Source organism: Nelumbo nucifera, chromosome 5, assembly GCF_055504915.1.
Source record: "Nelumbo nucifera cultivar China Antique chromosome 5, China Antique-T2T, whole genome shotgun sequence".
In the NCBI taxonomy this organism is placed as follows: Eukaryota; Viridiplantae; Streptophyta; class Magnoliopsida; order Proteales; family Nelumbonaceae; genus Nelumbo; species Nelumbo nucifera.
Window position 1 is genome coordinate 72768022 of NC_142653.1, and position 26481 is coordinate 72794502.

The 26481-nt window shown below is 40.4% G+C and overlaps 1 protein-coding gene across 6 annotated transcripts in view; it reads left to right on the forward strand.

Annotated features, from left to right (window-relative positions):
• PFI (tubulin folding cofactor E / Pfifferling (PFI)) overlaps positions 1-26481 on the forward strand; it is a 94487-nt gene that overhangs the window by 31536 nt on the left and 36470 nt on the right. For all 6 annotated transcript variants that reach the window (XM_010247835.3, XM_088886986.1, XM_010247834.3 and 3 more), the window contains 5 exons: positions 9771-9880; positions 9985-10127; positions 10246-10307; positions 10576-10683; positions 10784-10818. In XM_010247835.3, the coding sequence (XP_010246137.1) occupies positions 9771-9880; positions 9985-10127; positions 10246-10307; positions 10576-10683; positions 10784-10818 (458 nt within the window). The remainder of the gene's footprint in view (positions 1-9770; positions 9881-9984; positions 10128-10245; positions 10308-10575; positions 10684-10783; positions 10819-26481) is intronic.

Consider the following 26481-nt stretch of genomic DNA (forward strand, 5'->3'; position numbering starts at 1 on the left):
TCCCATTTGCATCCCGTTTGACCCAACCAAACTGAGAGTTGAACTTCCTTGCAAGTGTGTCAATTTCTCTGAAGATAAATTTGAGCTTCCAAGGTACTGATGTGATGTTTTTGGCCCAAGAGATGACCAATAGTGAGTCTCCTATTTCTAAGTCTATTGTTCCTATCTGCTCAGCTATCTTTAGACCTTGAAGTAGGGCTAGAGAGATTCAACCTGTATTGAGTCACTAAAACCTATTGGTCCTGAGTAGAGTGCCACCACCACACCCAGATGATTTCTAAACACACCCCCTATGCCTGCCCTTCCTGGATTGCCAAGAGAACTCCCATCAAAGTTCAGTTTTAGTTTGTTCAGTGCCGGTGGCTTCCATTCCATACTTACAAGCAAGGTTCAAAAAATCGATACGATACGGGCGTATCGTATCGTATCATTTGGGTCCCAATACGCCTGTAACCCCACTTCTTTTTAATGAAAAATATAGGTTAAAAACTCTCCAAAAACCAAAATTTGAAAAAAAAAATAAAAAAACCATATTTCCACGTTGTTTAAAGTACCGATACGCCCCTGCTGATACACAAAGGCATATCGATACTTTGAGCCATGCTTACAAGTACTTTGGGTGCATCTGTTTGTGCTACTTCAGCCCAATTTCTTAGGATCTCATTCATGGAGTAGTTTCAGAATATCTCCATGGTCTTCATCCAATGTGCAGTTCTGATTTTTATGGCTTCAATAACTTCCTCCTTTGTTTTGCTTTTTCCAGAAAAGATTCTTAGGTTTCTTTCCTCCCATATAGTCCATATTATAGCTGCTCTTACTGTCTCCCATAAGCACTTTCCTCTATTCTTCTGTTGACACAGGAAAGAGGGGCTAAATAGACTTACCACATCCTGTGGGGTAACCCATCTGCATCCAAAGAGAGAACAAACAACATTCCAAATACCAGAAGCAGAAGAGCAGGATAAAAGTAAGTAGGTCAGGGTTTCACCACATCCCAAACAAAGGACACATACATGAGGAGAGAGGCAATTGTTTGGCCTCCTTTTCTGTAGCACATCACAAGTGTTTACCTTCCCTAGGAACACTTCCCAACAGAAAGCTTGTACTTTTGGAGGGATCGGTTTAGACCAGATTTCTCTCACTGGGAGTTGTTGGGGGGATATTTATGTAAAAAAACTCCCTCAAAAAGTTGAAACTAGCCGTTGGGGGGGGTCTCCAACGGCTAGTTCTCCGGACATGTCGAGCGTGGCCCATTGTGGGCCGGCCCAATTTACACCTCTACCCCAGCGGCAGGGTTCAATCTTCAAAGATAGGAAGAAACGCACACAACATCTACAACCCAAGCTCGACAAGACCTTGACCAGATTGGTCCATTGGTGACGAGACAAGAGAAGTTAGAAAAAAGGAGTCTAGAAGGAAAGGGATTGGGGAAGAAGAGGTGAGGGGTGAGGGGGGAAGTGAAAGCAGCAGGAAGGAATGCATCCTATTGTTGGACAAGTTAGAACAGTCCAAATTATCATTGTCGTCCAGTGATGGTCTGTGGTGGAAGGAATGTAGGGATGGGAGGTTCTTGGGGTGAAGTCCTTCTACCTAACTTTGATCAAGGAGGATTTAGTTTCTGATCAAATAGGTGGAGTGTGGGGGAACCCTGTTCCACTGAGTGGAAGTTTTTGCTTGGCTGGTAGCTTTAGGCAGCATCCTAACAACCGACCACCTAAGGAGAAGAGGCTTCAACGCTGGCAAGCTTCTGCTACTTTTGTAAAAAGGACGAGGAATCAGTTTGGCACCTGTTCTTTTCCTGTGAAGTGGCAAATTTCATTTGGAGGTTCTATTCCTTTCTTTTTGGTAAGCCAGTTTTTCAGCCTTCCTCACCTGCAGGAATCTTCTTGGCTTGGCCAAGATTCCAAGGAAGCAAGAAAGCAAGAATTATTTGGAGCTGCATTCCTTTCATAGTGTGCTGGGTATTATGGAAGGAAAGAAATAGAAGGTTGTTTGAGGTCAAATCAAAAGGCATTGAAGCTTTGGTCGCATCAGTCAGAAAGCTTGTTTCAAGCTGGGTTTTGGTTCTCCCAGAATTTGAGTATATTAACAGTGTAGATATGGTGGGAAATTTCTGGGGTGTTCTAGAGATCCCGACCTGTAATATAAATCTGTTTTCCTAGTGATGAATGGTGGGGTGTTATCTTGACACCCAATCAGATTTTATCTTTATCTTCTATTTTAATAAAATTTCTCCATTACTCTTCAAAAAAAAGTTCAACTTGATGTAGTCAACCATCGGAGACCAAGCAGGGCTTATATTAGGTCTGTGGCAATCAGAACCAGCCACTTCCATTTGTTCATGATATTACCTGTTATGAAATCAACACACATCTTCATAGATTTTACCCGATGAACCACTCTCACCATAATGATTTCAATGACCACTTCTCTACTTCTTTCCTTGTCTAAGAATAGTCTAGCATTTAAAAAATGAAATTGTAAATGTTAAAAGAATATTTTTATAGTACATAGACAATATTTACAAGTAGAACAGATCAGATATTAATGTAAACTAGCTAAGATTCTACACCCAAAATGTCTTATACAAAGGGTTCCCTTGGAAACTCCCCCAAAACATTTGATCTCTGTTGTGAGGATTATTTAATTGTTAATTTACAGTTGCTGTTAGTGTGCTGTCAGCCAGTTAGTTTCTTTCTTTCTTATTAGTTTGTTAGTAGGGAGTGCCACCAGGGGCATACTTGTAATCTCCCATTCCTTTTATATTAAGTTAATATAAATAACTAAACTGGTGGCAGCCAGAGTAGTTTTTTTTCGTGCCTCAATCACATCTTCCTCTTCTCCTCTTTTCTCTCTTCTCTTCTCTTATCTTTCTCTCTCTTGTCTCTCTCTCTCTCCATGAATGATTACATGGTATCAGAGAGGTCTTACTTTTTTGGTTTTATGCCTTTGTTTAGATGCTGGACTGTTAGATTGCATGTGCTGTAGTCGAACTGCTAGTATACTATTCTAACAGCTGGTCCTGGACTGATTATTGGGCTGTTTTAATGGCTGAACCATCACTGAGTTGATTTCAGCAGTTCTTTGTTTTTCCACATTCTAGAAGTAAATTTCTTGGGGGTTGGTATTCTGATTATGGCTGTTATGTAGTTGTGTGGGATTTGGTCTGATTCAGCAGTACTCTATGGCAAACTATGATTCAACTTCATCGGGGGGTACACCAACCCGCAACACAGCTGGTATGGCAAGTGAAAACATGATGTTTCCCATGTCCATTACCCCTCTAAATGGTCTAAACTACCTGGAGTGGGCTAAAAGTGTAAAACTTTATGTAACAAGGGGAAAAGCTGGTTACATAAATGGAAGGGTGAAAGAATCTAAGAGTGAGACAGCTGAACATGATAGGTGGGATCAAGAAAACAATATGGTGATGTCTTGGCTCCTTGCAGCCATGGAACCTGATGTGAAGAAGAACTTTCTGTGGGCAGACACCGCTAGTGAGATTTGGGAATAGGCCAAAACCACCTATTCTGAGCAAAGGCATTATGCCAAGGTTTACCAGTTGCAAGCTGAATCCTCAACCTGTAAACAGGGAAATCGTAGTTTGTCTACCTATTATTCGGCCCTTACTTCCGTATGGAAAGAATTGGATCATTATCAGGCTATAGAGTGGAAACATGACGATGATGCTAAGGCCTACAGGAAGCTAGTTTCTCAGCAGTGTGTGTTTGTCTTCTTGTTGGGACTGAACCCTGTCTATGAACCCTTGAGAGTTCAAACCTTAGGAAGTAAAGAGTTGTCGTCGGTTCACGAGGTATATGCCCTTGTTTAATCTGAAGAAAGTAGGTGGAGTGTGATGGTTATAACCGAGGGGGAGCAACAAGTTGCATTGGCTGCAATGAGTAATAACAACATGGGGAAGAAAAGTGACACCAAGAAGGCTGATGATAAATACAAGTTGTTTTGTACCAACTGTCGGCGCTCACGACATACACGTGACACATGTTGGGACATTCACGGGAAACCCAAGTGGGCAGTGAAGAACCAAGAACAGGGTAAAGGGCAAGGTTAGAAGAAGACAAACACAACACATAATGCAGCACATGTGGCAACCCAAGATACTCAGGTTGTTGGTACTACCCGGGACCACCTTACTAATTCTGACCCCAAGGAAGATATCATGAATTCCTTCAGAGACCACTTGGAGTTATATGGTAGGGCTTTGCGACAGATGGATAGTTCAGTCACTGGTACTCCTACTTCATTTGCATCTACTTCAAGTAATGTGGCTTCTGCATTCCATGTCACTCCCACAGATTCCCCTTGAATTATTGACTCAGGGGCCTCAAATCACATGACCGGTAAGCCTAACCTATTCCATTCTTATAGCCTTTTGTCAGGAAGGGATAAAGTGAGGCTTGTAGATGGATCATTCTCCTCCATTGCAGGCCAAGGATCAATATCTCTTCCCCATGGCCTTAACCTGAATTGTGTATTGCATGTCCCTCAACTTCCTATAAATTTGCTTTCAATCAGTAGTATCACAAACTCTTTAAACTGTAGTGTAACCTTTTTTCCTGGTTCATGTGTTTTTCAGGATCTAACTTCTGGGAGGACGATTGGTAGAGGGAGCCTAGTGGATGGTCTCTACATTCTCGACAACAAAGTTGGTCTCTCGGTGTCATTCTCAGAGTCATATAGTCAATCAAATAAGAGTCAAATTTTTTTGTGGCATAGTCGGTTAGGTCATGTTTCTTTTGAAATAATAAAGTCTTTGTTTCCAGTTTTATTTAAGTCATGTTCAGTGTCAGAGTTCCAGTGTCAAACGTGTCAGTTGAGCAAACAATGTAGAACAACTTTTCACTCAAATAATAAAAGATCAAGTGTTCCTTTTCATGTTGTGTATTCTGATGTATGGGGGCCTACTACTATAATCTCTGAGGGCAGATATAAGTAATTTATCACATTGATCGATGACTTCTCTCGCTATACATGGGTATTCCCTATGCGTAGTAGAGACGAAGTTCCAAAGATTGTGAAAGACTTCCAGAGGATGGTATTTACGCAATTCCATGTTGAAATATAACAGATCTTCCAATCAGACAATGCAAAAGAATATTTCCATGGTGAGCTCAATGAGTTTTTTGCCTCCCACGGATCTATTCATAGGAGCTCATGCGCAAGAACACCACAACAAAATGGTGTTGCAGAAAGAAAAAACAGACACCTCCTTGAGGTAGCTCGCAGGATGATGTTACACATGAATGTTCCAAAAAGGTTCTGGATGGATGCTATACTTGCAGTTGCTTATGTCATCAATCGCATGCCCTCCAAAGTACTAAACTACATGGCCCCTCATCAATTGTTGTTCCCTTAGTCCCCTTTATTTTCCATTCCCATGAGAGTTTTTGGTTGTCGGGCCTTTGTCCATGATTTGTCTCCATCTCGAGGTAAGTTAGACCCCCGGTCCATACCTTGTATCTTTCTAGGGTATCCCTCCTCTCAAAAAGGGTATCGGTGCTTTGATCCCGTCAGTCATAAGTTTTTTGTGTCTATGGATGTGTCCTTTGAGTCTGAACCGTTCTTCCCTACTTCTCCTCAGGGGGAGAGTAGTAGTGTGGAAGAGGAGAAGTAGGTTCAGGTCTGCCAAGTCTCTCTTCCTTCTATTCCGGACCTTGCTCCCTTTTGTGTCTTCCAATGTACACGTCGTAGAGATCAACAATGTAATAGCAGCCAAACATTGAGCAACCGACACTGTTAGACTCCCAGGAGGTAAGTCCAAACCCTATTGCACATACTGCTACTCCTACTCCTACTGTGGATGACCTTGACATTCCTATTGTTCAAAGAAAGGGAGCCAGGGCGTACACTACCAAACACCCCATTACCCAGTATGTCTCCTATGATCACATTTCCCCCTCATACCGAGGCTTTCTATTTGCAATTGATTGCATCCCTATTCCCAGAACCCAGAAATGTCGTAGAAGCCTTAAAATGCCCTGAATGGACAGATGCTATTAAGGAGGAGATTAATGCCCTTCATAAAAATCAAACTTGGGAATTGGTGGATCTTCCGAGGGGGAAAGACTTAGTGGGGTGTAAGTGGGTGTTTACAGTTAAACACAAGGTAGACGAGACAGTTGAAAGGTACAAAGCAAGATTAGTAGCCAAAGGGTGCACTCAAGTGTACGGGGTTGACTATGATGAGACTTTTGCTCCAGTAGCTAAGATGAACTCAATTAGGGCCCTTCTGTCATTAGCTTCTAACCTTGACTGGGAATTGCATCAATTGGATATAAAGAATGCTTTTTTAAATGGTGACCTAGAGGAGGAAGTATACATGGTTCAACCCCCTGGATTTTGTGCCAAAGGAAGTGAAAATAAGGTGTGCAGGCTGAGAAAGTCTCTTTATGGTTTAAAACAATCTCCCAGAGCTTGGTTCAGTAAGTTTCACATGGCAGTTCGACAGGTAGGCTTCAAACAATGTCAGTCTAATCACACACTCTTTGTGAAGAGATGCCAGGATTAGGTTGTTGTATTGATAGTGTATGTGGATGATATCATCATTACAGGAAATTGGAGTTTGCATCTAAGTTTGAAGTGAAAGATTTAGGTCCCCTGAAGTATTTCCTTGGAATTGAAGTCGCCCGCTCAGAAAGAGGTATCTTCATTTCTCAAAGGAAATACACCCTTGATCTATTACAAGACACAGGCAAATTAGGCGCAAGGCTAGCAGATACTCCCATGGATATTGATCACAAGTTGGGTGACTGTGGTGGTGAACCTCTGAAAGATGTGAAACAGTTCCAATGGTTAGTGGGAAAGTTGATTTATTTGTCCATGACCCATCCAGACATTGCCTATTCAGTTGGGGTTCTAAGCCAATTCGTTCACTCTCCTAAGAAACCACACATGGAGGCAGCAGAGAGAGTTCTTAGATACTTAAAAAAGTATCCCGGAACAGGTCTACTTTTCAGTAAACATAATCACCTAAAGGTGGAAGTCTTTACAGGTGCTGATTGGGCAGGTGCTGTGGATAATAGAAAGTACAGAAGTGGGTATTGCACATTTGTGGGAGGAAACCTAGTGACCTGGAAAAGCAAGAAACAAAGTGTGGTAGCAAGGTCAAGTGTTGAAACTGAATATAGAGTTATGGCACATGGGGTGGCTGAAGTCCTTTGGCTAAAAAATCTTCTAGGGGATCTTGGAGTTGTTGTTCATAATCCTATGTCTCTTTGCTGTGACAACAAGGCAGCCATAAACATCGCCAACAACCCTATCCTACATGAGAGGACCAAGCACATTGAGGTGGACAAACACTTCATAAGGGAAGAATTGGAAAGAAGGGAAATTTGCATCCCTTATGTCAACTCCAAGGAACAACTCGCTAGTGTCCTCACAAAAGGACTTCCATACTCGTGGTGCAATGAGTTATGTGACAAGCTGGGCATGGTAGACATATTCAGCCCAACTTGAGGGGGAGTGTTGTGAGGATTATTTAATTGTTATTTTACAGTTGCTGTTAGTGTGCTGTCAGCTTAAGATGCTGTCAACCAGTTAGTTTCTTTCTTTCTTATTAGCTTGTTACTAGGGAGTGCCACCAGGGGCATACTTGTAATCTTCCATTCCTTTTATATTAAGTTAATATAAATAACTAAACTGGTGGCAGCCAGAATAGTTTTTTTTCGTGTCTCTCAATCATATCTTCCTCTTCTCCTCTTTTCTCTCTTCTCTTCTCTTCTCTTTCTCTCTCGTCTCTCTCTCTCCATGAATTATTACAATCTCTATATGCCCCGTGTCTAGCTAAAGCATCATCCATGCTATTCGTTCTCCTAGGCACTCAGTGGAATGAGAACCTCATATCAGTAGCTGACTTCCTCACTTGTCTTGGTAAATCTTTATACCCATGTTCCTTGACTATTGTTCTCCAGCTATCCCACAATTACTTTGGAGTCTCCTTCCACTATTATATTGCAATAGAAAGTCTTGGCCTGTATAGCAATGTCAACACCTCTGACCTTATTGAGTTTCCATTACCAATTGGGCCTGAATAGAGAGACAGTACATCGCTCAGTTTGTCTAAATACTCCCTCAACTCCTGAAATTCCTGGATTTTCAATGCTGCAGCCATTGAAGCTCATTTTAATTTCTTCAGATGTAGGCGGTGTCCATGGTGACCATAAGGCTTCTATCTCTGGGATTATCTTCTCCAGTTAAAGAGGTATGGAGTAGATCTACTCCACCTAGAGTTGGTGGCTTTTGCTGGAAGTGTTACCTAGAAAGAATTAATACTTGTGACTTGCTCCAGAGGAAAAGTCCTCGTTGGTCATTATCTCCCCACTGGCATTCTCTTTGTAAGACTGAGGGTGAGAGTTTCTTTCACTTATTAATCTCTTGCTCTTTATCCTCTTCAATTTGGGAATGGCTTTTCTCTTTGTTTGGGCGGAGGTGGAACCTTCCACCTTTTGTATAAAACCTGTTTGGCTCTAATATTCTCAGCTGGTCAAAGAAGAGGGGGAGAACCCTTTGGAGGTGTGCAAGGGTTGCTGTGTATTGGATGATTTGGGAAGAAAGGAATAAAAGAATCTTCTCAGGAGTTGAGAGAATCAGGGGTGCTTTACTTGAAATCATAACTATTAGAGTGGCTCAATGGGTGAAGTCACTAAATCTATTTGAATATTTTTCTGCTGGTGATCTGATGAGGATGTGGTTTGAGATTGCTTGCTCTTCTTCCTCCAAGTCTGTGGTTAGGCCTTCTTGGTCTCCCCCTAATCGAGGCTTCTAAAGCTGAATTTTGATGGTAGTAGTGAAGGAAATCTAGGTCTTTTAGGTATTGGAGGAGTACTCAGAGATGAGGATGGTAGAGCATTTGCTATTTTTATGGTCTCAATTGGGGTGGGTGACTCTTTGAGAGCTGAAATAATGGTTGTGCTGGAAGGAGTGAAAAAGGCTAAGGAACTACTTATCTGCAAATTGGTGATTGAAGGAGATTCCAAGCTGGTTATTAATTGGCTGCAAAAAGAGGAGGATGTTGGATGGTGGGGCTACATCTTTGAGAAAAGAAGAATTAGAAGCTTGCTACAAGACATGGAGGTCATTATTCTGTGGGTGAAAAGAGATGCTAATTCATTTGCCAACTTTTTTGGTTAAACAAGAGGGGGGAAGAAATCAGTATTTTTGGGCAACATTGTAAATTTTATCTGTTTTGGGAGAGTTAAGAGAGCTTATCTCTTCCTTTTCTATTTCTTGTACTGCCTTGCTACTTAATTTAATGAATTGGTTATGTTATTGATAAAAAAGAATGCATTAAAAGAAATGAAAGATATGGTGCCCCCACTTCAATTTATAATGTTTTATTGTAATATTACAAGAAACAAATTTGAAGGGTTTTCATTCTCTCTATTTTGTTATTATATAATGAGGTACACAATAAAATGGTAGCCCTACTTTTATTTATAATATTTTTTTTATAAATATCTTATAAGGTAAGAATGTACGAGGCATACTCCTGTATAATTATAAAGCACAAAACTTTTGAAAAAAAATTATAAAGCACAAAGGGGATATATGCCTCATAAACCTCTATTGTGTGCCTCTAGTATCTTTCAAAACACTGATAGCAACATATGGGGGTGTCTCTCACCTCACTGTTTTTTTGATAATTGTCTTTTTATAAATCCTTATTACTAAAGAAATCTATTATCTATTCATATATACAACATGCCGTACATGGCTAATAAAAGTTTATCCTTTTTGTCCTTTTTTTTCAGCCTGCATCTTCTAATTATGTTCAAGGGTTCAACTCCTTGCGTCTTTTAAATTTGGAAGATAATTTTATTGATACATGGGATGAAATTCTAAAGCTTTCTCGACTAAAAAGGTACTGGAAAGAAACCTGCTCTTGTTTGTAATTCTTATTCTCAGGTTACTATCTTTTTACAATATAAAGCTCTGGAAAGTAATCAACTTGACTCTTGAATTCAGATTGGAGCAGCTTCATTTGAACAAGAACAACTTGAAAAACATCTTTTATCCTGATTATGATCCAAGGCAAGATTTGCAGGATGGTAATGAAGCATTGGAGAAGTGCTATAAGCCCTTTGAGAATTTGCAGTGTCTTCTTCTAGGTAATTTATTGAGTTTTATTTGTAGTTTGATTTCTCATATGAAATTTACTGAATTTTTTATGGTGGTCTTGGTTTATTTGTTATAATTGTCTTACAATTTTTGGATAACATGCTTCAGGAGGTAACATGATTGAAAATCTGTCCTCGGTGGATTCTTTGAATTCCTTCCCCAATTTGATGGTAAGATTATTTATAATGAAACTGTACTTGAGTTCTTAGAAGTCTTTGATCTCCTGTCATAGTAAATTGCATAGCATGAATTGGTTATTCTAATTATTTTCCTATTTGGTTTTGAAGCATCTAATTTGGTTCTTACTTAAGAAAAACTAGGAGCAATTTTTTTTCCACTTCTCAATATTGTTTGCCTGTTGCTTGTAGAGTTGTGTAAGCCATCCTCTTAATTACTTTCTTCTGAGTTGATTGTTTTTCTTGTACAAATCGTGTGAAGGACATAAGGCTTTCTGACAATCCAATAGCCGATCCAGGAAAAGGTGGTATCCCAAGATTTTTTCTAATAGCTCGTTTAGCAAGAGTTCAGATACTAAATGGGAGTGAGGTAGACACTTGACTTTGACATCTGTGTATTTGACTATTTGTATCTGATGCTTCTTCTTGAGAAAATAGTAATTTAATGTAACTTCTTTCTCTCCATTTAGGTAAGCCCTCGTGAGAGGAAGGAGTCTGAGATCAGGTTTGTCTTTCTTCTCTAATTAGTTGATCCATTCTTCTTCTTATTTAAAACACATGAAACCAATCACATATGTAGAGTTATTTTACTCATCAAACTGTTTATGCATGAACTTTCAAGCATGCAGGATTCATTTTTTTCAGTGGAACTCCAGCTTATTTGAATCTCTTAGCCTCTTCATTAATTTGGTTGTCCTTATGATGTCCCATTCATCATTTCTTTTCCAAATAATGTCATCTAAGATTGGCATGCTGCATGGTTTCAGAATTGATTATCATTGGCTCTCCTCTAACTTGAAGTTGGGCATTGTTTCTTTCTGTAGATGATTAGAGTTGGTTTCTCCTCTAACTTGAAGTTGTTGATAGCACGCCCAACATAATGTAAAATTGCTGACATGATTAACTTACATTTTAATATAAAAAGATCTGTGAATAAACCCTAGTTGTTTCTAGGTCAAAGTAGAGAAGAAGAAAGAAGAAAGTAAAGAGAAAGAAGGAGAGGAGAAGAGTGTTCAGCCAGACTAGAAGAGAGGATGTTCAAAAGTCACTCTCCTAGCCGACCCACTTGACTTTTATTCATGAAAAACTTGAGTTACAAGAAAGACAATTTTGTCCCTCATAGAAGATGGGACACATAACTTAAACTCAGATACAATAGACATTTCACTTTCAATAAGATACACCAGAATGACCAAAATACCCCTGACTCGAGCATTCTAACACTCCCCCTCAAGCTGGAGAGTATATATCATATAGTCCCAGCTTGTTACAAATGTAATCTATTCTTCCCCGAGACAATCCTTTTGTGAAGATATCTGCCCACTGATTTCTTGAGCTCACATGAGATGTAGTTATTACCCCACTTATCACTTTCTCTCTCACAAAGTGACAATCCACCTCAATATGTTTAGTTCTTTCATGGAAGACAGGATTGGATGAGATGTGAACAGCAACTTGGTTATCACAGTATAGTTTCATGGGTTTGTCAATTGAGAAACCCATCTCCTGTAGTAGGTTCTTCAGCCATACTAGTTCACATGTGGTATGGGCCATAGCCCTGTACTCTGCTTCCGCACTACTTCTTGCCACCACTGTTTGCTTCTTGCTCTTCCAAGTTACAAGATTGCCACCCAGGAAAGTACAATACCCTGTGGTTGACCTCCTGTCTGATATAGAGCCAGCCCAATCAGCATCTATATACCCTACTATCTCAAGAGGTCCTCCTTTTTGGTATAACAAATCACGACCTGGAGCACCCTTTAGGTACCTAACAATTCTCAGAACAGCTTCCCAGTGAGGAGCCCAGGGATGTTGCATAAACTGACTCACCACACTCACAGCAAATGATATATCTAGTCGAGTAATGGTCAGGTAGTTCAACTTTCCCACCAACCTTTTGTATCTTCCAAGATCATCAAACTCTTCACCTGCATCCACACTTAACTTGGCATGAGTTCCATAGGAGTCTCTGCTGGTTTAGCACCTAACAACCCTGTTTCTTCAAGTAGATCAAGAACATATTTCCTTTGACATAGGTTGATCCCCTATTTTGACCTCGCAACTTCTATTCCTAAGAAATACTTTAGCTTCCCTAGATCTTTCGTATTGAAGTGGTCCTGTAAGAATTTTTTTAGCTTGTCAATTCCATTGTTGTCACTTCTAGTTATGACAATATCATCCACATACACGTCTAGCAAGATTTTTCCATCTTTTGAGTTATAGCTAAACACAAAATGATCAACCTGACACTGTTTCATCCCAAAGGCCTTCATCACTTCACTGAACCTGCCGAACCATGCACGAGGAGATTGTTTCAGTCCATAGATTGCCTTTTTGAGCCTGCACACCTTACCAACCTCCCCCTGAGCAACAAACCCTAGTGGTTGCTCCATATACACCTCCTCAACAAGATCACCATGTAGGAAGGCATTTTTGATGTCAAGTTGTAGGAGAGGCCAATCATACATGGTAGCCAATGAGATCAACACCCGAACTGAACCAATTTTAGCCACAGGAGAGAATGTCTCCATATAGTCCACACCATATAACTGAGAATAGCCCTTGGCCACTAACCGTGCCTTCAATCGTTCCACACTGCCATCAGGAAGATGCTTCACTATATAGACCCATTTACACCCAACAATGTGCTTACCAGGAGGAAGGGTGGTGAGTTCCCATGTATGATTATGTTGTAGAGCAGAGAGTTCTTCTTCCATGGCTTGCTGCCACCCTGGAGAGGCAAGGGCTTCCTGTACAGTCTTGGGAATGGGAACCGATGAGAGTAATGATATAAACTTGCAATGAGAAGCAGAAAGGTGAGCAGTGGAAACATAGTCTGAAATGGGATGAGAAGTACAAGTTCGTTTACCTTTCCGCAAAGCAATAGGGAAATGAAGATCTGAGGGAGAAAGAGCAGTAGCAGGATCTGTCAGCGGGTGCTGAAGTGGAGGAGGAGCCGAAGCACTTCTGCGAGTATACACTTGAGTAATTGGCAGCCTCTCTGTAGTAACTGGCATATGATGTGCATCTGTAGTAGGAGTGGGAGCTACGGGAAGGGGGTCCACAACCGGAATAGGAAGAGGAACCACAGAGGGAGAAGAAGAGACCCCGGCATTGGAGAAAAAAGGAACTGACTCAAAGAAGGTGACATCAGGGCACACAAACGATTTATGAAACTTAGGGTTATAACACATGTACCCTTTCTGAGTCCTTGAGTAGCCAAGAAAAATACACTTCGTAGCCCGAGCATCTAGCTTGTCTACTCCAGGCCCCAAGTGCTAAACAAAACAAACACAGCCAAAGACTCTTGGGGTGAGAGGAAAGGGAGACAAAGTGGGGAACAACACGGAGAAAGGGGATTGACTTCCAAGGATTGACATGGGCATCCGATTTATTAAAATACAGGATGTAAGAACAACATCACTCCATAAGTGCTTTGGGACATGCATATTGATCATCAAGGACTGAGTAGTTTCAAGAAGATGTCTATTTTTCCGTTCAGCTACACTGTTTTGTTGCGGGGTGTAGGCACAATAAGTTTGATGAATTATTCCGTGATGTTCTAGGTATTGCTAAAATGAAGAGGAGATGTATTCTTTGGCATTTTCAGAGCGAAGTATTTTCATATGAACACCAAACTGAGTGCGTATTTCAGCATGAAATTTCTGAAAAATAGAGAACAATTCACTACGGTCTTTCATAAGATAGATCCATGTCATCCTTGAAAAGTCATCAACAAAGATTACAAAATACTTAAACCCATTGTATGACACCACTTTAACTGGACCCCATACATCAGAATGAACTAAAGCAAAAGGACTTGAGACACGACCATCAGTTTTTGGACTAAATGAGACTCGATGATGTTTTCCCAACTGACATGACTCACAATCTAATGATGAAAGATGACTCAAGGAAGGAACTAGCAGCTTCAAAGCCTTAAGAGAGGGATGACCAAGTTTGCAGTGCCATTGGAGAGGAGTAAGAGACGACTGAAAAGCCACTGGAGGGCCACCACCATCAAGGTAATACAAACCTCCGGCTTCATGCCCTCCACCAATCTTCGTCCCCGTCTTGAGATCTTGAAACACACAAGAAGAAGGATAGAAGGTTACAGAACATTTAAGGGACTTGGTTAATCTACTAACAAACATAAGGTTAAAAGGGAACTTAGGAACATATAAAACAGATGCTAAAGACAATGAGGAGAGATCAACATCACCAACACCACAAATGGGAGATGTAGAACCATTAGCAAGTGTAATTGTCTGAGATGTGGAGGTGCGAGAAAGGGAAGAAAATACATCAGGAGTCCCAGACATGTGGTCCGAGGCGCCAGAATCAATGATCCAGGGTGAGGCTTTGGAAGCTATACAAGTCATACCTGAATGGACAAGTGTAGCTGTGTTCTGCTGAGATGTTTGAAGGAACTGCTCATATATTGCCCGTGGTACACTCACCATTTCCTGCCCAGAAGCACAAGTGGGTGTGGAGGGGGTTGGTGCAGTTTGCTAGCTTTCAGTAATTGTGCTACTACTCTTAGATGTAACATGGTTAGCCCAAGTGTTGGGTGAACCACGCAAATCATAGCAGAAATTAACCGTGTGCCCCTCTAAGCCACAATGTGTACATTTTCTCTGAGCATTACCCCTTCCTTTTCCACGGCCTTCCCCTGACTCACGACCTCCAGTCTGGCCACTGGCCCGGTTAAACATGTGTCCACCACGGTTGCTTAGAGGACCACTGCTGCCACCACCACTTCTACTTCCACGACTACTCCCTTTAGTCACTACCAAACCAGATCTATCAGAGAAGGAAGAATGTTCCACTGGCTCAATGGATGTCCTCTTAAGACGGGCAAAAACTTCTTCAAGTGAGGGGAGAGCTGATCCCCCCAATATCTGTGCTCTGATAGGCTCATACTCAGCCTTCAAGCCCACAAGAAACCTAGTCACATCAAGCTGTTCACGTTGCTGTTGTTGGATCTGGATATCTGATGTTAGAGGATGAACACATTTAGCTCATTGCGGATGTTTCTCAAACTTGCATAATACTCTTCTAAGCTTTGACTTCCTTGCTTCAAATTGAAGTACTCTTGGTATAACTGATATACCCTAGTTGTGTTGTCTTGTCCAGAGTACAACTTTTTAGCATGATCCCAGATCTCTTTGGCTGTATCTAGGAACATGAAGTTCACACTAATCTTTGGTTCCATGCTGTTCCAAAGCCATGTCATTATCTGTGCATCATCTTGTTCCCAATCATTGAAACCAGGAGAATCAGAGGAAGGTTTCTCCTCCCTCGCATGTTTTACTTTCCTCTTGGCCTTCAAGAACACCTCCACAGACTTTGCCCATGGTACATAGTTCTCACCATTCAACTTGATGGATGTCATTTGAACACTTGGATATTCTGAAGAGAGCATGATGCCTGTTTTGTTGTCATTCCCAACTACAGTTGAAGCCATCTCAATTATGTCTCCTCTGAATATACACCACAATCTCACACTTGTCACAAGACTTATCTCATTTACAATACCACCAACCCACTTTCTTCAACTGCACATTACACACTACACTCTAAAGTTGAAATCATTCAGTCAACACATCAAACACTTGGGCTGCACACTGCAGGACCATTTACCACCAACACACCACTACTGAAATTTCTCAGTCATTTCATCGAACACTTGTTCTGCATACTGCAGAACTGATTACACACAAGGTCTAGGGGTTCACTTTTAAGCATTTAAAAACATAGATATGTCAGCCACCACAACACAATCAACACCACACCACTGCTGTCGTGGACATCAGCAGTCTACCACTCTTCTTTCAGCACACATGTGAGCAAGAAAACACAAAAAAAAGACATGACTGATATGTGTATCAGTTTCCCCCAGCACCACAACAACTAACTTTCGAAGCACACAAAAAAAATCAGCATTCACAGTCCATTTCTGAACACATGACAGCAGTGTCCATACCTGTATACGACCAGCCCTCTTTATACACTGAATAGAGGGTCTAGTATACCACTTCAACGACCACCACAGCACCGGCCAGAGGCATTCTCACCTCCAGGCCCTCAAAACGACAACTACTTTTCAGCCCTTTATCGAGTCTTCAATCAGATCAGCTGTAGGATGATGAAACCTACTGTGAAGCTGGCGGCGAACCCAGGAAGAAGACAACAGCAAGAAGACGAACACCAGACCTTAATGCTCTGATACCATGTGAATAAACCCTAGTTGTTTCTAGGTCAAAGTAGAGAAGAAAAAAGAAGAAAGAAAAGAGAAAGAAGGAGAGGAGAAGAGTGTTCAGCCAGACTAGAAGAGAGGATGTTCAAAAGTCACTCTCCTAGCCGACCCACTTGACTTTTATTCATGAAAAACTTGAGTTACAAGAAAGACAATTTTGTCCCTCATAAAAGATGGGACACAACTTAAACTCAGATACAATAGACATTTCACTTTCAATAAGATACACCAAAATACCCCTGACTCGAGCATTCTAACAAGATCCTAGGTTGCTTCTATTGAACAGTCTATATCGACAATGAACCATGATTAATGCACAATGTTCATCAAAAAAATTCTTGTCTGACTGGATTGCCTACTAAGTGAGTTGTTATTGGAAGCAGAGGGCTTAATCTTCTGGTTGGAACTTTTCAATATGTTCCTGAGTTGTAGGAGAGTTATTGGCTGGCCAATCAAAGGGGCTTTCAAAGGATTGATGCTAGTGTTGAGCTTAGAGTTGGATATCTTCTCTTATTTTGCAGAGCTGATGCCTTGAGATTTGTGAAGGTTTTTGATCTGTGGACAATATTCATATTGATGACAGATCAGTCAGATAAACCTTGTCAGTCATATCAGAGGATAGTGGTGTCTCGCTCCCTTTAAATTCAGATTGCTAGTATTAGAAGCAGAGAAGATGGAAGGGAAAACAAAGCAGTAATTGTGGAGAAGAGAAGAGGCTGCCTAATGGGAGAGAAGTTAGTCTCAGTCAATCAGATCTCTCATTGTGTATACAAAACAAATGCAATTACAATGTTATCCCCTTTAAGTTAATAAAATTAAACTGACTATTCTGAGTTCTTATAAATTATAACAGTAGATAGACATAAATACCTCTATGCTGAGTGTGGCAGAAATGCATATGGTTAGATGGATGAGTGGAAAACTAGAAAGGATAGGGTCAGAAATGAAGTTATTTGAAGGAGCCTAGGAGTAGCTCCTGATAAAATGAGAGAAGTACACTAGGATAATTTGGTCATGTGCATAAAAGACCATTCACAACACCTGTAAGAAGTGATATGTTGCAAGTTGAAGGGACTAGAAGGGCTAGGGGTAGAATAAAAAAGACATGAGTTGAAGTAGTAAGTGATAATGGGTCGGTTTGCACTGGTTCAGTCCTAGGATAAAGAGAAAGAGAAAAAAAAGGAGAGGAAGATAAGAAGGAAATAGAAAGAAATGGTTAGGGAGAATTCTTCTTCTCTCCCAACCAACAATCTCTTATTTATACATTTGTATCAAAGTACAAAAACACTTATGCCCCTAATTAAGTATGGGACACATTACTTAAGTTTAGACAAATTGGATAAAGCACCTTTCAATTAAACCAAATGTAAAGACTAGAACATCCTTGACTATCAAATCCAACACTCATGCTGGTGAGTATATGTCATATACTCCCAACTTGTTACATATGTAATCCATGTTGAAGGGTAGGATCCATCATATGGATGGCCGAACCATGCTAGATGGCTGGGCAAAATTTCAAAAATTTCCTTTAACCTTATGGGAATCGTATTCCCAGTTTTAGAAAAACTGCATTTTTCTAGGATCGATCTTGTATTGAAACCAGATCAGATTTGAAACTAAACAAGAGGGAGATGTATACCTGATACGGATTCCACAAATGTAGCTCCCGAATTAGTAGTTCACGCTCAAATCAAATCCCAAAACCAGCTTCCACTGAAGATGGCGCAGCTTGAAGTTGAAGCTGGTTTAACAACGCAGTTTTCAGCAAAACTGCAATCCAACACCTTGGATCGAACTGCGGAGGTGAGCACGAATTTTCTCTGTATTTTTCTTGCAAAAAAACAGAGAAAGAACCGATCAAGATCAGTCCCAAAAGTGGAGGTCAAACTAGGGTTTCTTAGGTGGCAAGAGGAGAAGAGAGAGAGCTGAAAATGCAGAGTGATCTGGAGCAGTTCGATCTCCTCTTCTCTTAACCTTTAAGGAGCACCTCTCCTAATTGAATTAGGAGGTTTTATCCAAATCTTTATTTGGATCTGGACTCTATCATAAGATAGGTCTTATCCTCTTAAGAGAATGGGTTCTCCATACCCATATCCAAACCCATATTCACCCATGTCACATGACAGCTTAAGTAGTCATATGACAACTTGATTAATCATAGTAATCATGAGCTTTAGGCCCATTAACTATATGACTCACGTCCCAAGAGTGTTGCTGGCCCTTTTAGGTTTGATTTGTATGGCGTGGGACCCCAACAATGACCTCACATAAGCCCACATGGGTTTGGCCTAGCCTCTGTTAAAAGGCCTAGCCGAATTCACTGCCAAATGCAGTGAACCCCTGAGCTCATCGCTATAGACTCAAAATGGGCCCAACATTTACAGCTAAATGATCCTTTAGTCCAACCATCCTATGAAGGTCCAAGGATAATGGACTTAAGTAAGATATAGCCCATCAGGTAATCAGCCCTTAATGGTCTCTTACACTTAACCTCTCAGCCCAATATGATCAAACACTGCCCAACAGGGAAGGACCTCTCCCTTGACTGCAAGGTGCAGTGTTATGCTCTCTACTCGGATGGATCCCGGGAATTAAAACTTTTTGCAAACATTTTTCTTAAACCATCTTGACAGTGTGGCCGGCCAGAGATAAGAGGAAGAGGAGAGAAGAGAAGAGAAGAAGAAGAGAAGAGAAGAGAGGAGAGAAGAGAGAAGGTTTGCAATGTAACAGTACTGGCGGCGCCAGTGTTTATTTTACTATATATAGGACGACATAAAATACAAGGGAAAAGACCCTTGTGCCCCTGAGTACAATAACAGACATAACAGAAATAAAAAATGAAATAAAAAACACTTTAATTAGCCAAACAGGCCCTAACATCTGCAACTAAGTTATTTTAACATTATTCTAACACTCCCCCTCAAGTTGGAGCATAGATGTCAATCATGCCCAACTTGTCACACAAATCTTTGTGCCGCACATGATGAAGACCTTTGGTGAAGATATCTGCAAGTTGCTCTTCCGAGCTGACATATGGTGTGCACACTTCTCCACTTTCAAGTTTCTCTCTGATAAAATGCTTGTCCACTTCAATGTGTTTCGTCCTATCATGCAGAACTAGATTAGCAGCAATATTGATGGCAGCCTATTGTCACAGTAGAGTGACGTAGGATTGCTTACTACGAAACCCAGTTCACCTAACAGATTTCTTATCCACATGATTTCCGCAACCCCATGAGCCATTGCTCTATACTCTGCTTCAGCACTGGACACAACTACAAAAACCAACATACCGACCTAAAGAAGCCCCCAAACAAATCAAACATTCAACAAGACTCAACAAATAGAAAGACACAACAAACCAAACTATTGCGAAGACCAAAAAAAAAAAACCAAAAGCCCCCAAATCCTGGAACACCCCCAACCTGACACCTGACCAGAGACGCACACAACTTGCAAAAAAAGGCGCCTCAATATTCTTCTACGAACTTATCCTCCTGGCCTGTATCCTCCTTATTCCAAACCTCTCCTCTTTCCCCAAAGATTTCTTTATTCAACTTTTCTTCCCTCCTTTCAAACTTCTCAAAGGCCCTCTTAGCAAACTCCTCACCACCCTAGAAAAACAGACCAAGACTTTTACCATCTGTGACTTATCTTTCCACTATGTTTTGAAGAGGCACACATCTTGAAACTTCATTCTTTTCTTCATTACTTCACAACATCACCTTTGCGTTAGATTCAAGATCGTCAATACTCACCTTGTTGTCTTGTTGCTCCTTCTCTGAGGGGATCTGAAGACTGAACCTGCTTCATCATCCCCCTATGATCATTGCCAAATGGCAGAACACTTATAATTTTTTGTAGGTCCTGCCCTCGCCAGATCAAGCTTCAACCTAGAAACGTTTTTCGCCACATGCACAACATGAGGATTTCTTGAGCCACACATTTTCTTATTGATTAGCCCATTAATCGGCTCCTCATTCTTCTCTTCTACCTTGCTCCTTCGACCTCAGTCAACACCCAACCTTCCCATCTTCACCTCTTCAAAGCAAAGATAATCACTGGTGTGACTCACATCCTTACTATCCTTGTTGCCACTTGCGGCTATAACCCTATTTCCTTCAGTCATACCTCTGCCCTCTCTTTCAGCATTGCCATCAACAAATCCTTCCACAGCTCCTCCCCCTCTTCCGAACTAACCTTCACAGCAGAAGAATCCTCCCCCAAGTCCAACACAGTTAGTTTGTTCAAAACATACCTGACTTCTTGAGATGCCGCAACAACATCCTCAGCATAGGCTTTTCGGCCTGTATCAGTGCCTGTTTCTCTATTTTTTTTTCGAATCTGGTTCAGGGGGGTCGGTTTAAGGCCCATCTATCCCCTGAACCACTGCCTGACCCGAAACACCCCCTGTAGGGGTGTATTGGGAAGGCCCCGATACGATATGTATCAGCCGATACATATCGAAATTTTGAACCTTGCTCAGAAGTAGCACATACCTCCGCAGGAGCTTTAACAGCCTAAAAGCTTAAGCAAGAATCATCGGCAACGAAATAAGAATGGCAATCAACAGGATCTTCCCTTGTTATTCCAAGGATCTTCTTCGTACTTCTATCATACTCGGTGATCACCCAAATTCACTTTTCTCCCTTTTTCTTTCTTATCTTAGTTGAACGTCTTCTTCCTGACGTCCCATACCTTCTAAATTTTGGGTGGTCAGAACCTAGAAACCTTCTTTTGTCCTCTTCACCCTTCCTAACTCGATTTGTCTTCCAACAATCCTTAATGTTAACATTCATGGTCTGGGCCCCACTCAATTCTCCATTGAGCCCAGCAGTCTTAAGTGTCTCTTTAACCTTCTTCTCATTAAGACCATCTGCGTATCCCACCTCCCTTTCTCCACGTCATCTTAGCAGCCCACTAAAACAATCAAACCCTCCCTTTCAATTAAGATGCCCGACTTCATCTAGGCCTCATACTCTCCCCAACTCTTTGATTTCTTATAAATTCCATCTTCATGATGACCCATTGAACCTTCCCCATTATTTTCTCTTAAAATACCAAAAATACTCTCATCTTCTTCCTCTGTTCTTTCTCTCTTGTTTGAGCTGTAGCTCAGCCCCAGCTAGGGTTTCAAGCATTGGAAGCTTGGGTTTTGAGGAGTCAACCCATTTTTGGCACCTTCCAATTCCTCTATCGCTGCGTGTCTGCATGAGAGGCCAGATTGTTGCCATTGTTACTGTAGCAGAACTGTTTCAGGAGAAGTTTTACTTTGGGTTCAGGTCTGAAATCCCTAAACATCCAACTTGTTTGTTGTTTTCAGCTTGGTATTTCTTGCGTTTATTGCTGTATACTTGAGGTGCTGCATGTAATTTGTCTTTCTGTCCACATTAGGAAGAATCCAACATTTAGTTCCCTTACCTGTAGAGACTGTTTTGGGCACCATACAGCAACTGCCCACTCCCTAACTTCTTCCACCTTTGGAACAGAATTAACAAATTGGCCAACCAGACTCCTCTCCAACACCTTATGATTAACATGAACATCATTTGTTGGGTTTACAAACACCTTCTTCATCTTCTCTCTATAGTGTCCCTCTAAAATCTTCCTATCATTCTTGTCAAATCCAAAATGTGCTCCAAAATAGAATGCAATATCAAGCAACCATTCATCACTGTTGGTTTCGGGCTTTGAACTTTTGTGCGTGATATCTTATCACAATATCACCTTGTTGTATATGCTTTAATAAAAAAAATTTCCATATTTATTCCCCAAAATAATACACTAAATTGGCCTAGATCCTCAATAAGTTGGTATTCTACTTCTACATAATCACAAGGGTAGACCTGTTCATGGGCCGGGTAGCCCGACGGGCTTGATCATAATTTTAGGCCTACGGGCTCGGGCTTCCTTGATGAACATACAATTTATCTATAATTTATGAGGTCTTTGCATGGATTTTTATGCCGTTTTTATTTAATTTTGCCCTAATTTAGTTTAATGATAAGAAAAGATTTCAGGGGTAATTAATCCAAGAAAAAGAAAGAAAAAAGGCAAGAAAAGAAGTTTCAAAAAAACCAATTTCAGCCCAGCCTGGTTGTGGAAGCAAGAGAGAGCACTTCAGCCCAAGAAGAACAAGTTGATTCCTTGAAAAAACCCAAGAAAAGAAAGCCTAGCAAAAGAGTAAAATTCATCTCAGTAGAGAAGGCCCATTCTCAGCCCAAAAGAGCAGCTTAGAGTGTAACTATCATGTGCTAAGAAGGAGCCTAAGTGCAACCCAAATAGCAGCCCAAAGAGATAGGGGCAGCAACTCTTAGAAGGCTTTCAAGAGAACTCTAGAAAGTTCAAGAAGGGGGTGTAATACACCCCATTCTAGAGGCTTCAAGAAGGGACAAGAGCCCCCTTGAAAATCTATATAAGGAGGCCTCTAGAAGGGGGGAAGGTGTTCAATTGCTGGAGAGAAAGGCTTTCCCACTCCTAGAGGTTCGAATACCTTGAAGAGAAGAGAAGAGAAGAAGGGCTAGACGCAAGGAAGAGAAGAAGGGCTGAAGGAGTTCAAGTGAAGCTAGCAACAAGAGAAGATGAGTTCGAAATTGGGGGTTTTTGATTCAGAGATCTATTGTAATAATTCCATTCTATTTTCATTTTCCTTTGATTCGAATTCAGCTTCCTTGTTGTAGTTTTCTTTTCTTTCTCCCTCTTCCTTTCTTTCTTGATGTAATCAAGTTTGTAAAATTTCAGTTCAGCAATCAATTTCTTTTTTATTCATTCAAATGGGTGTGAATTGTTCTTGAAATTTCTTGATTAGGGGTTAATTGTAGATCCATTCAGCCAATTAAACTTTCAAAACTCAGATCTGAGATTGCAAGATCTGAATTGCTTGAAAGAGAATTCAAATCTACAAATTTTCAGATTGGCCGAATTGATCTAAGCATGGAATTCTTAGAGTGCTTGAGAAAGACTCTAGGAATTCAGATCTATTATTTAAGAATTGAATCGGATGCAAGGTTAGAGATAACTTGCACAATTTAGTTGGTGATCAATTCAGATTTGAATTGATGCCTTAGAAGTGTTTGAAGAAATGCATGCATGGGATTAGATCCTTTATAGAGATATGGGGATCATCACTAATGCATAGGATGAACATGCACTCGAAAGAGGCTATTCATGACCTTGGGGTTCCACCAAACCAAGGCTTAATCACAATCTATTCGAATGATTCAACTTGATTGATTGCTGAATTCTGAGATTAACATTAACTGCTTACTCTTCTAACCTGAATTGAAGGCAATTGGGCCAATAAATTAGATAGATTTTAGTTTAGGATTTTTAGCTTTTGAAAAAAGTTTTGATGTATTGTTGATCAGATAAGAAGTGCCCAATTTAGTATTGGTAATTGTTTCCTAAATCCACGTGGGAATGATACTTTATTCACTACTTTATTACTTGAACGGCTAGTGCACTTGCTAGTGTCACAATGAGCCACATCAAGTTTTTGGCACCGTTGCCGAGGATTTAGGGAAGCAATATTAGGAAACATTGAGCATTCCTAATATGGTCTCATTCAGCATTGCATTTATAGTTGGTTTAATTTGCTTAATTTTACATTTTAGCTTTGATTGCAACTGCTATACTACTGTAGTTATGTTTTTTCTTTTTCAGTAGATTACTTCCTTTCCTAGTTTCAGCTTCATTTTAATAAAGGTAGATCTGATTTCCTTTCAATCTTGGAGCTATTACCTTCGAAAAGAAAATGAAGAAAAAAATAAAGGGAGATCATATGAACAAAGGAAGGGAAAGTGAGGATTCAGATCAGAACTCAGATCTGAGTTCTGCTATAGCAGATCTGCAACAGTTCAGATCTGAGTTCAGAGGAACTCAGACCTGAACTGATGCAAATTTGAGGGGAATTAGGGGTCATCACCACCCCAATTCACCTTAGGATACATCTGCTATCCCCCAAGAATAATTGGTTAGCCATGGGTGATGAAATTCAGATTTGAAATGATACAGATCTGAACTGCAATTGAGAACAGAGCTGAGCAGGGTATACTGTGTAATTTGTTTTCTCTGCTCTATTCACTTGTAATCGAGCTATTGTAGCTAAGGGGATGTATGTTTGAATTGAAGATTTTTATTTATCTTCAAAATAAAAAAAAATGAGAAAAAAATTATAAAACTTGAGTGTTGCAGATCTAAGTTGCATACGACACTCGGATCAGCAGAACTCAGATCTGCAGCACTCAGTCGAAAAGAATTGCTTGTGTTTCTTTTTTTTCCATTACAAAAAGAAAATATATATATATATATATATATATATATATATATATATAGATATAGTGAAAAGAAAAAAAAGGGGAGATCTTTTTGAACAATAAGAGGGGCAATTGAGAATTCGGATCAGAACTCAGATCTGAGTTCATCACTACCCCAATTGGGTGCCATCACTCCCCCAATTCACCCTATGACACATCTAACCTGCTTCAAGGGTGATTGGATAGCAAGGAATGAGGAAATTCAAATCTAAACTAGTACAAATCTGAATTGCAGTTGAGGACTGAACTGGTACAGAGTACATTTTGAATTCTGTGTGGACTGAATTCTTGGCTTTATCCACTTGTACCCAATCTAAATTAGCTAAGGATGTGTGTTTGGATTTATTCAATAAAAAGCAGCAGTGCATTCTATTAGCATTCAGATCTGTAGCAGGGCTGCTACAGTACAACAGTTAGCAAACCTGATTTCAGGTTCAACCACCCACACACACTCTTGGATATTCCTTAATTTCAATTTTTTTTTCTTTCTATGATGGCCAGTTTTGATGTCTATTGAGAATGGATATGAGTTCTGATCTGAACTTGAACTCAGATCTGCTCTGCAACCTGCTAATTTGCAGCAATGTAATGCAGACCTGATTTCAGGTTTATGCAAAAGTTGTGTGGACCGAATAACTTGATATACTTAAACTAGAAAGCTATGGGTTGATTTACACTTGTATGGACCTGTAAGAAATTTGAAGCAAAACTTGGGCTGAATCAACTGTGGGCTGAACTGCTGCCATTAATCCGAATTGCAACAACACAAACAGGTGGTATGCATTGCAGACCTGATTTCAGGTCTTAGAAATTCTTTAAAGATTATGAGCCATACACTTGCATAGCTTACAAACCTGAACCCAAACCTGGCTTAGTTCTGGTTATAGCTCAATTTAGGTCCCCTGAAGGCACCTTGAGAATTCAGCTTTGATAAGCAGCCCTCAATTTAGCAGATGTGAATGGATGTGTGCAATAGTGTACAATGCATTTCAATTCAAATTTCAATTATTATTGTTTGTTGAATTTCTCTGAACCAACAATCCCAAATAATTGTAGGTCTGAAAGCAAATGCTGCAATTAATGGATGCAAATAAGATTGCTGGTTCGGATCCCTCTTAATAATCAAAATTATTTATGATTAGTAAATCATTGTACATATCTCAGTTATGATAAGCTTAGATTTATATTCTGTTGTATTGGCCTTTTTATTGCCTTGACTTTCACAGTTTATGACAAGCAAAGTCGAGCTGGAGGAGATCCTCTACGACCCGGAGATTGAAAGAACTCTCTGTGTCCGTCTAAGAGCAGCTAGACAAGTCTAACAAGAAAATCAAGAAGCTCAAGAAATGGCTGAACAGAGAACCATGATGGATTATGCCAAACCCTCACTCTCTGCAGTTGCTTCCAGCATTATCAGACCTACTATTGCTGCTAACAACTTTGAGATTAAACTTGCCATTGTACAAATGATTCAAAACACTGTGCAATTTTGTGGAATGGCCCACTAAGATCCCAACGCACATATTGCTAACTTTTTAGAAATATGTGACACCTTCAAACACAATGGGGTAAGTGATGATGCCATTAGGCT